General features: G+C 46.4%; 1 protein-coding gene across 1 annotated transcript; it reads right to left on the bottom strand.

The window, feature by feature from the left end:
• Positions 1 to 453: 453 nt before the first annotated feature.
• On the bottom strand, positions 454 to 9,628 carry c9orf72 (C9orf72-SMCR8 complex subunit). Its single transcript, XM_037486956.2, has 10 exons — positions 9,427 to 9,628; positions 8,297 to 8,779; positions 7,294 to 7,389; positions 6,754 to 6,818; positions 5,804 to 5,876; positions 5,012 to 5,128; positions 4,313 to 4,548; positions 4,173 to 4,230; positions 3,095 to 3,204; positions 454 to 1,266 (listed from the first exon to the last, which is right to left on the bottom strand). Exons 2-10 carry the CDS (start codon positions 8,741 to 8,743, stop codon positions 1,080 to 1,082), a joined length of 1,389 nt encoding a protein of 462 aa, XP_037342853.1. The 5' UTR covers positions 8,744 to 8,779; positions 9,427 to 9,628; the 3' UTR covers positions 454 to 1,079.
• Between the last annotated feature and the right edge of the window lie 1,386 nt (positions 9,629 to 11,014).

Raw genomic sequence — 11,014 nt, 5'->3', positions numbered from 1 at the left:
TCAGTTCCATTAACCTTGGCGAGGAACACCTCGGCGAGTAAGACCAACTTCGGCAAGTTGATATTAAAAAAGAAAAGCTGATTATGAGCAACTGAAAGAACTGTCCAGCATGCGCAGCAGAAAGGTATTGGATTTGTATTACCCAACAGACATAACCTTGTTTCCTTTTTTCCATAAAAAAAGTAAGCCCAAAACAAGACACGTTTCTCAATGGAAACTCTCTCCAAGGGTGGCCGTATAAATCCTGAATTCAAAACGAAAATGTAAATATATGGAAAACGCCACGGCATCATTATCACCCCACTCTCCAAACAATTTGTGGAATCGGTGAACATGTGGCATATCAACTAGACCCCTTGGCTGTAAGACCACCGGCGAGGATGGATAATCAAAAGCAGCACATACGCGAGGTGTTGCTTCGAGAGAATGAAAGAAAGAACAAACAAATGCAAATCCAAGTTACGCACAGCTGCGGACACGTTTAATGATTGCACACATCAAGTCGGGTTGTGATGAGACTTCAATGACTTGTCTTTCTTACTTCTGTATTGTCACTAGATCTGCACATTCAATTAACACAGTGTCTTGAATTGAATTCCTTAAAACACAAAAACAAAAAAAGACAGGTGATCTACAAGTTCTGAGATTATTGTATAACACAGGCAGCAGGAAAAAAAAAAAAACATAACTCATCTTTTAATAAATATGATTTCTAAATTATATTGCAAATGTCCTGGAGCGCACCTCAGCCAATTTCAACGCCATAAATTAATACAGAAGGCATAGAATACATGAATAATTCTCTCTCAGAGTGGCTCCTTAAAAACATTAAACTCACATTATGCTCACGGTTCATCGAGGCAATATATCAGAACTTTAATTCTAATGGCTCATAATAGCTGTAACAATCCGTCTTCGAAATCACGCCTTGAATTCATCAGGACATCGCCGCGTTCTTCTCATTCCAGCAGAGCTGAAGCAAACACACTCTCACACACACACACACACACAGAGGTGCGCATGCATCGATGACAACAACAAACTGAAGACGATATGGCGTGCAGCGGCGAGCTGGCGCGTCAGAAGCTCATGAGCGCGTCCCGCTCCTGCATGCTGGTGTAGAACGGCTTCCCGAACACGAAGGAGTGAAGCCCCGCCCGCAGCTTCTCGGCGAAGGCCATGACGATGTACAGGTCGCCTTCCACCGCCAGGTCCAGGTCCGTCTTCAGGTTGCGCAGCGATCGGAAGGGCTTCTTCCCCTTCTGCCTGCGGGGGAGACGAGGAGTCAGGGGATGCTCGAGGTCGGGGGGGGGATGTGCATTAGCGTCTAGTTGGGGCCGCAGCAGGTGCGCGAATTAATTATGTATGCCGCTACGGCGCATAAACAATGCCGTCGAGGCAGCTGTACAGCGGCTCGACCTTTGACCTCAGGCTCGTTAGCGGCAAACACAAACAACAGCGTCCGGGCCGAGAGGTTTGACTGTTGTGTGGTGACGTCTCTGTAGTGAGACGTGATCAGACACCAACTATCAATTCAAAATCACATCTGTGGGACCAATTCAAGAAAGTTACACACACAGCATATTAATAAATAACTGCATATTGAAATTTACATAAATAAAATAAAGATAAAAAAATAATCATGTTTCTAGAACTGTCTAGTTTCTGGGTGTGGAGCTGAACATCAAGCCGTCATTATACTGCGTAGAGTTTTGATCACATGATGGAATTGTGTGTCGACCATTTTCTTAACCCATAAAACCAGTGCCCTCGATTCAAAATGTCACGAATCAAGCAGATGTGGAAAAGCCAAACGGGAGGGGTGGGGGAAGGTCAGTCCACTGCTGGGGGAGCACAGACGGAGACGAGTCGAGCCCAGATGGAGAGATGACCGGGTCGCCACGGCGACAGTGGCGCAGGGAGAATTTTGGGGGAAAGCTCGAGACTCACGTGGGCTGGATGGATGTGACTCAGGGGCTTAAGGGGGGGGGCGGGGGGGGGGGGTGTTTAAAAACATGTTTTTAGCTCTCTTCTCTGTTTAGGTTCGCTACTTCTCGGTTTTCATCGTTCATCTCCAGCACGAGGGGGGGGGCAAAGGGGAGAGCGTTTAGAGCGTTTAGAGCGGTGATGGTGATGATAATGGTGAAAGTCTCTCAACAGTTTGGCCGTGGTGAACGCCACATGCTGCAGCATCATTTTCCAGCCTCCACCACTACCCCCCCCGAGGCGCTGAGGATTCATGGCTTGCCGTGCACCAGCTTCGTCACAGCTTCTTTCCAACGTTGACATTTAGAAAACAGGTCTTGCATCATCATCATCATCATTTGTTTTGTCTCATACTGGGCTGGTCTCAGAGCTCTGGGCTCTGATGAAAAGGACTGAAAATGATTGAATTAGTCCGGTATAACCAGACGGGATCCATGCAGTGATGTTGAAAAAGGACAGAAAAATGCTCTGCCTTATATGTATATATAAGCACAGGAAGCAGCGACGGACGATGCACTTGAAAAACATGTGGCACACTGGAGGAAGAGGAGGGGGAGAATGCCAAAGGCCCCTCAGGTGACTACCATCAATTACTTTGGCACAAAACTTGAGGGCCAACAACTGTAAATGTGTCTTCCTTCTACACCTTTTCAGCCGAGTAACTCTATCCCTCAAACAAGATAAAATTCTCCCCATCCGTGCTTCACCAGCGGAAAAGATGTAACGGCATCTTGCCATTAGCTATGCACCGGTGGCCATCGTAAGCGGCGCAGTGAACAGATACACTGGAAACACTCGGCAGCTAAGGTTCCTCGGCCTCTGTGTTTGTGCACGTCCGTACAGTCACGGGCCCGAGCCATCTCATCTTAGGACTTTCTCAACTTATCATGATCCTTTAGTCAACTCCGTCTACCCTGCATCCACAGCACAGCCTCAGGGTCCCACTATCGGCGCTGGGTCAGCGGCTGCAGGGCAACGTGGAGGCAGTAACAGTGCTATTTGAGATTTGGGTGTTCTTTTTGGCCTCTGAGGAGGGCGCCTTTGCGCGGTTTGTAGCGGCCAAACAAGCTGGCTTTTTGTTAATTCGGGGTGAAAAGTCCCCACTTACGTCTCGTCCTCGATGTACTTGAGCAGCGTGAGGGACTTCCTGTGGAGCAGCAGCAGGAACTGGGCCAGGTAGGTGCTCCGCAGGGACAGTCCGGGCTTCAGCATGAACACCTGGGTACGACACAGGACCTCAGTTTAGCTCTGCTGTGAGAAAAAAAAAGAAGAAAAGAAAATGGAAAAACACCCCCCGGCGCCGCTTCTTTGTGCGAACCTTGGGAGGGGAACACATTGCCGGCGTCTGGAGAGAAACGAGGGAGCACTCGCACACGGATGGGTCGAGACCCTTGGGATTAAATTCTACCGCGCCGCTTGTTGTGGGCTCTGGAGAGCGAGTCGGTGAGGTTCGGGGCGCACCATCAAGCCAAGTATTGCTATCCTTCGATAGCATCGCATCCAACTTTCAACTCCACAATATAATACGCTGCGGTAAAGCGGTTATTCTGGCAATAGCCAAGAATTATAATAATCTACTTGTCAATTTCACAGTCTTTTTACACAAATAGGTCAATAAACGGGTAGAATCCTCACTCAGAGCTAATAAACATCTTTACTAGAACAGTATGTGGGACGGGTTACAGCTTCAACAATACATAACAGTAGAGTTATGTGCCGTCTAATTTACCGTAACTTGTTATGGAAAAACTTGTCAAATCCACATTTAAATCCGGCTGATAGATATAGGAGACCGAAGAGGAAGAAGAATTCTCTTCATAGGAGTCGTACACTTTGCTTCTTGTGACTCATGTTGACAAAGAGAATTACCTTTTCTTTACATAGATGGAAATACAAAAGTTTAAAAAGGAAGAGAAAAACATTAGGATTAGACCACAATATTAGGCAATATTATTTGTTCCTTTTGTTTTATTGAAGGCATATTTTTTGTCATTTTGTAAAAATAAGTTAGATAAGATATGACTTCCAAAACCTGCCGTTTGATTTCTATAGTAATTGAGGTTTTTATCAGAAGCGTCTTACAACTTCTCTCATTTGGCATCTGAATATTAATGACAAAAAGTTCGCTTCTTGAAATGAGCAATATGTAAAAAAAAAAAATGTTTTAAAAGATGCTGCATTCTTACCTCATCTATGAAGGACTTCACCAAAGTGTCTTTATGCATGACGTCTTGAAATATATTCCTAAAAATAAAAGCATACTGGTTATAAAAGAACGCAGGACTTTAAAAAAAAGCAAAAGAAACAAGACTGGGCAGAGGCTCACAGGTCGGGGGTGAAGCTCTCGTCGGTGTGGATGACCGTGTCGGGGGCGATGTCCTCCTCGCTGTCCGCCTTCCACAGGGCGCTCAGCTCGGACCGCATGTAGCGCCGCTGGTTGTACGTGTGCTCGTGGCACGGCGGCATCTGCTTGACCGTGTTGATGTCGACGTCGATGTGCGTGGTCGGGTACGGCGAGTAGAGCACCTGGCGGAAGGGCAGCACGAAGCTGCCTGTGGAGTCCTGTGAAGTAAGGGATAAAGGCAGGGGGGGGTGATCAGAAGGGCTAATGAATCATTTCACAACCATTTCATTTCTTCTGGTTCTTCCCTTCACTTGTTCTCTGCTGCATCTCTTGTTGAAACGTACAAGAGGCACCACAGAGACTCTTAATGATCCAACGAATGTAGTGGAATTCACTAATAACACAGAGAAACATCTGTATCACCTGCTAACCCTCAGCTTGAACAATGCAGTGAGGTTTTTAAAAATAAAAACATAAAGCGGCATACATTTGAACAGATCTGAATCAGTAATGGGAGTAATACAAATATATTTTTGCAACTATTGCAATTCCGTGAAAAAAAAGGAAACAGAAATTGGGTCACAACAACAGGCAAACATCAAAGGAGAATGCAGAACAGAATAATTAGCCGGCTCATGAGCGTTGCATTGTGCAGCACAATGAGAGGGAGCGGGTGGTTACCTTTAGCAGACCCTGAACAAACAGGCCTGTGTCATATTTGAAAGACGAGTCAGTCCTGCAGAGGCGGGAGCACTTCCTCTCAGCCGGGGTGAGGAAGAGGCACAGAGTCCGCACAATCTGCAAAAAAAAACACATAGAAAATGATTTGCTCTCTCCGCTAAAGGGGAGAAATGTAATGTAATGAGACAGAGGAAACGGGACATTATAATTGCAACTATTGCCAGGCACGCGTGATCGGTACGAACCATGATGCATCCGGTCTACGGTTTAAATGTGGACGGAAAATAAATAGCTTTTTGATTCCACCGTAATTTTCCTGCTCGCAGCGCAGCGGTTATATTCACGCCGACGCGTTCATTGGACTGAGCTAGATCTCGGCGCTAAATTTACGCGAGAAGCCACATTGAGCTCGTAGACCTTGACGTGACATTTTGCTTGAGGCTCGTTGTTGGACACCTATCGAAAGATACGATCTAATTGGTGCCCGGGTCAATAAAACGACGAGTGAGCGTGTTAGCGGCCCGACTTCCGCTCTTAAAAACAAACAGCCGGTCCGACTTCTCCTCGTTTGACTCCGATATCAGCCCACTAGACGCCGCCGAGACGCTCTCTGCTCCCGTAAGCCAGACACGCATTCAAAACGTGGGCTCTAGCAGCAGCAGAGACTGAAAAAAAAAAAAAGGGCACCGGGGGCTCATTAAGGCTCCAAACCAACACACATCGAAACATTCTAGATGATGTAGATGCATTACAAGTATGATTGCGTGCGGCCTGCTAACACGGAGCATTTACCTTATTTACTTTCTCCGGGTTGCTTCCCACCACTACGGAACAGCCACAAGTTTGCAGATGAGAGCTGACGGCCCTGAACCACAGACAGAGACATGCAAATTGGAGGCAATTTGCCTCATTAGCAATGCTTTAATCACCAATGACATCTTTTAGGAATGATGGTGGAATCAGAGGGGAGGAGGAGGACATGATGCTTTACATGGGGCCAAAGGAGAGTTATATCTGCCTAGTAGTCATTGATGGTTTATGAGAGTATGGTTTGTGCCTTTTTCCATCAATTTTGTGGTAAATAGTTAATATCATGACCTTCTGCCATTTGATGACCCTGAAAGAAAACGGATTAGTTTCAGGCCTAATGTAACATTGGCTGAAACACAGAGCCAGTCGGTACGGCAACACAGAGACAAGAAGAAATGAATTAAAACGAAAAAACTTTCATCTTTAGTCATTTACGGCTGAATCGAGGATTAAAACAAACACAAAAACATCACCTCCAAGAAGCTGTTTAAAAAAAAAAAGATTAAGTAACTAACTTTGTATTTTCCCTCGTCACACAAATGAAAAAAACATTTTAGTAATAACAAACAATTATCCCGGTAAAACCCTGATCTTAAGCCATGAACACAGGAGAGAAAACAAGCAAAGTCACTCGCTCCTCAGGGCTTCTGTGGGTCTGTTGTTTTCTTATTAAAAACCTCCAGCCGCTATAAATATCCTCAAAATTCAAGTAAACAAAGAACAGACGCTCTGTCAACACCACAGGACGCTGGGCTAATCCTGCTCGTCACTGCCGGCGAGGACGCTCGGGACTCTCACCACTGACGGCGATTTCAGCCTCCGCCCTTTTTTCCGGAGGAGACTTGGGCAAAGTGGCGAGCCATTAGTCGTTGATGGGTGTTAAACGGGCGACGTGCGCCGTGGGTCTTCCCTTTGCCCCGCACAGTGCTTACTTGTGGAGGAAGTCCTCGTGGCAGCTGTCCCCGATGTCATCATCATTTAGCACGGTGTCTTTTATCTAGTCGGCGGGAGGGAAAACAAATGAGTCATTTAAAATTAATAAATATATATAAATTCGGTCTCAACAAAGACAAAGTGCTGATGGGCACATCATTTGCAGCCCCTCTGATGAAAAAAAAAAGAAGACAAAAAGCACCATCGTGCAGCGATTCAGGAATCAGCAACACGGATTCCAGGGAGATTCGTTTGTGCTGCTTTTTGCATATTAGAAGAAGATGAGTTGAATCGCACCGGGTGGTAATCCACGCGGGGAACCTGGGTTATTTAATCATCTTGGAAACAGAAACTCGTTAAACAAATGAAATAATTAAAAGTACTGAAAAGAGTTATGCGATTGTTTCCAATAACCATTTGTCCGCTCTCAATCACTGAAGCCCTGATGCTTGCACGATAGGGGAAAAAATCCGCCTTTGTTCAACACTCCCATTTAAAACAATGACTCAAGCTGGTAGCCCTGTTTGTGCTGCGCTTACGTTTACGTCTTCGGGCACGCTGTGCGACTTCATTGAGGCCAACAGCTCCATTATGGGGACGATCTCCAGGCTCAGCACCGAGATGATGTTGTAGCCCTGAAGAGGGGGGAAGAGCAAACAGGAAGCTGAAGCACCGTGCACGAAGATTTAAGGATTCAAACGTTATGTTCTGCACTTTACCTTCCACAGCTGGAAGCCTCCATCGCAAAAAGGGACTTTGCGCCGGGATTTACAATGTTTTGATAAAGTAAAAGCCATCTGGGTATTTAAATACACACAGCTGTACCAGAACTAAATAAAATACAATGTAAAATCCAGCAAAAGTATTCATCTGGATTAAAAAATATCAAACAATTAGTGATAATTAGCAACATAATTATTCTGACGAGACACAATGCCAACTGTACTTGACAGGTTTATGGTCAGAGGCAAAAAAGTGTTGAGGATCAATTTCCAGCCAGAAGGCCAGTGAGCAGCACTTGGCAGCAAACGAGGACTCTTACATACGTCTTCAAAGCAACACAAGATGAGTAACAAAGCAGCAGAACACAGCAGAGAGAGAGAGAGAGCGCTGTGGGTGGATGGGGCAAGATAAGAAAAGCCACTAAAATATTTACTATGACAGGGGGAACAGTCTCACAAGATGAAACTGGGGACATGCGCGCTCTTAGCACAGGCCTCTGCATCGTTGGTACCTTCCTAGGGTTGTGGGTCCGGTAATTTGTCTCCCCCTATTGTTTCCTCCTCGCCGGCTCTCGGATCTAATTAGCTAATTCAGTCCTCTGCGTTGGGAGCATTCAACTTTATTATTCTGTCGAAGACGCTGCAATCCCAAACGGGTAAAACGGGGTTGATGGATTACTTAATATCCATTTTCAAATCACTACCTCGCGATGGATCAGGTCTTAAAAGTAGGTTTATGGGTATAAAGGGATTTCATTTCCCTTCTCTTCTGCACAACAGTGAGAAGTGGCGGCATGGGTCGGAGAGAGCGGCGCGGTACCTTCTGCATCCAAATGCGCCCTTTGCGGATAACATGCTTCAGCCTCTCCACGCAGATGGTGTGCAGGGGCAGGTAGAAGGGCAGCTCGGTCTGCGGGAGGATAATGGACAAGGCGCACGTGTTCTTGTCCCCCTTCAGCTCGCCGTCGAAGATGAGCGACACGATGATGACGCCCTTCTCCGCCAGGACGAAGAACTTCACGTCCACGGCGCCGCACTCGGCGCTGCGCAGGATCTCGCCGTTGAGCGTGTGGTTGGCCAAGAAGGTGACCTCTCCGTCGCTGAGGAACATCAGCTGGTCCCCCTTCGGCGTCCAGATGTGGCGCACGCGGGGGCCCAGGATGTTGTCCCAGTAGGCGAAGGTGGCGGCCAGCAGCGGGCATTCTCCCTCCACCGGTACCTCAGACTTTGCCACTGCAGGCGACTGGGGTGGACAGCCGGAGGACATCGAGACGTCCCGGTGTCCCAGTGGGGGACAGGAAGCCTACGGGAAACGGCGATTATCAGTTATTGGTTCGGAGCAGATTACTCCTGCTTCAAATGGCTCTAAAATAACTGCAATGGCACATTAGTCACAAACGTTTCAGCTCACAGGAAAACCCGAGCTCAAAGTGGAAATGAAAGTCATTTGTTCTTAGAAGTAAACCGCTACTTCTCTTTTTCTGTCAACGTTGTGCTCAAAGTGTGGCCTTTTCAAGCTTAAGTGAACGTCTGTAAAAATGCTTTTGGAGGGACGTTCACGCTTTAATTTACACGTTATTTGGTGACATTTCTTTAACGTCCAATATGTCTTTATTACATACTTCGTAAATGCATACCGAATTCGGCAGGAGACGTCTTTGGACTGAAGGCGTGCGGCTCTTAGAAAACGACGTGCCCCTTAAATTGACATCTTTTAAAATTCGGTGTGAACGTTTTACCGTCACACAAAACCAAACGGCTAATAATTAACGTTACGCACCGCTAAACACGTTGAAACAGCATAATCACTAATGTCGGTAAAAAAAAAAAAGAAAACTGATTTGGGCATTTATAACGTTAGCTAACAGTCAGTAATTGGTAACGGACTTAATTAAATCTCAGTTAGCCCAACTGACACCGACGAAGCAGCGGTGACGTCGCGGGACTTACTCGTTCGAGTTACCGCCTTCTTCGTGACAAATGGCCGCAACGCAGCGACTTCTAAAGGGCGAGTTCCAGACGCTGTTGACATGTCATCTTTGCGTGTTTTTCTTGTCACGCGGTGTAACGTTAGCTTCGCGGCGAGCCAGCCGCTGGTGCTGTCGTCTCCGACACGACTTCCTGGTACGTCATCGTCACGTCACCGTCGACGTGCCGACGCACAGCGGCCTCTAGCGAACCAGGCGCGTCATGGACAGCGAGTCAATGATGTCATTTGGAGTCCTGACGTACTCTGAGTCCCAATTAATCCCAATGCTGCCTTTTTTCTTTTATTCCTACTCATTCATCGTATTCCTGTTCCATTCACTGTAAACTACGTTCACGACACCTCCCACCAGGGCCTGCAGTCTCCCTGCAGGGGAACCTTCAACAGATGTGTTAACAGCATTCATTTTCTTTGCCGATGTATTTTAAAATTTCTCCATTTCACTGGAATTTTCCACCCTCCGAGTCCTACCAGAATGATCATTAGAAAGGAATCTCTTTCACACATCCACAGAGCATGTGAAGATACGCTTCAAGTGTGGAACACCAAGCTGTTTTCCATTATTGGTTTAATAAGACTGTAAATACCTTCACACTCAGCGTTTATATTTGTCTACATGATATTATTCCTGTGAAGTGGTCCTGGTAGCAGTGAGCCCCAACGGCTTCTCCAGAGCCTTCAACAGCACTGGGCCTTTGCCTCTGGAGGACAGACATTAAGGACAGAGGGAGACAGTGGATCAGTCACCTCTGAATATTCAGGGACACATGGGAGGTTTCTCTAAATAATGCTAAATATTCTTTAACATGTTTTTACAATGTTCTTTTCAGTGTGTCTGCATCATTGTCCGCTCCTCCCTCTCTCCGAGCCACATCGTGAAGAAGGAGACGACTCCAAGTCCTCAAGTCCACTGCAGCAACACCAGACTTGGACTTTTCAGCTGAAAAACAAGTCGTCGAGGTCACTGAGCGCCATGTGCATCCACTCGGGACGGCGTGACGAGCCGCTGGCCGCCCTGCTGATGTGATTGGGTTCCTGTGAACAGCACTGCGGACTTGCTACTGCGAGGCTTCCCATTACTCCATATTCCTCAGAGGCAAAAGCATCCGTGGCAATTTTGGAGAAGTATTTCAATGCGGGGTGTTATCTCATTTTCTTGTTTCTTTTTTTTTGGTAAGTTCCTCCCGCTGGATTCTCCAAATCGAAGGTGTTAAGACATCTCCTATTTTTTGTGCCCTGATGAATATCAAAGGTGTATGGTCTTCCTTTTTAAAATGACTTCATCACCTTGCTTTACATGAAAAATGCCTCAAGATCTTTTCCCTTCCTGTTGTAAATCTTTTCATCTTCAAAAAGCGGGTTCCTGGATTTCAATTCGTGAGAAATTCATGATGCGCTTACCGCCTTTTTGTAACTCTTTCATATTCTCACAATTGCCATTTACAGAACCATTGCCTCCATTGACTGGGTCGAAGAAAATATTACATTGATTTCCCGCCCCCCCCCCCCCCCCCCTGTTCATTTTTTGGGTTAATCCTGCCTCATTGCCAC

This window comes from Pungitius pungitius, chromosome 14 (genome assembly GCF_949316345.1).
Source record: "Pungitius pungitius chromosome 14, fPunPun2.1, whole genome shotgun sequence".
In the NCBI taxonomy this organism is placed as follows: Eukaryota; Metazoa; Chordata; class Actinopteri; order Perciformes; family Gasterosteidae; genus Pungitius; species Pungitius pungitius.
Note: the sequence above shows the minus strand (reverse complement) of the source record. Positions and strands in the feature narration are given on the sequence as shown.

Excerpts from the sequence above, each read along its gene's own strand:
- c9orf72 (XM_037486956.2), bottom strand. The coding sequence starts at position 8,743 with ATGTCCTCCGGCTGTCCACCCCAGTCGCCTGCAGTGGCAAAGTCTGAG. Across the intron at positions 7,390-8,296 it reads GGCGCATTTGGATGCAGAAG|GGCTACAACATCATCTCGGT; the intron begins GTACCGCGCCGC and ends CCCCCTCTTCAG. Across the intron at positions 4,549-5,011 it reads TTGTTCAGGGTCTGCTAAAG|GACTCCACAGGCAGCTTCGT; the intron begins GTAACCACCCGC and ends CTTACTTCACAG.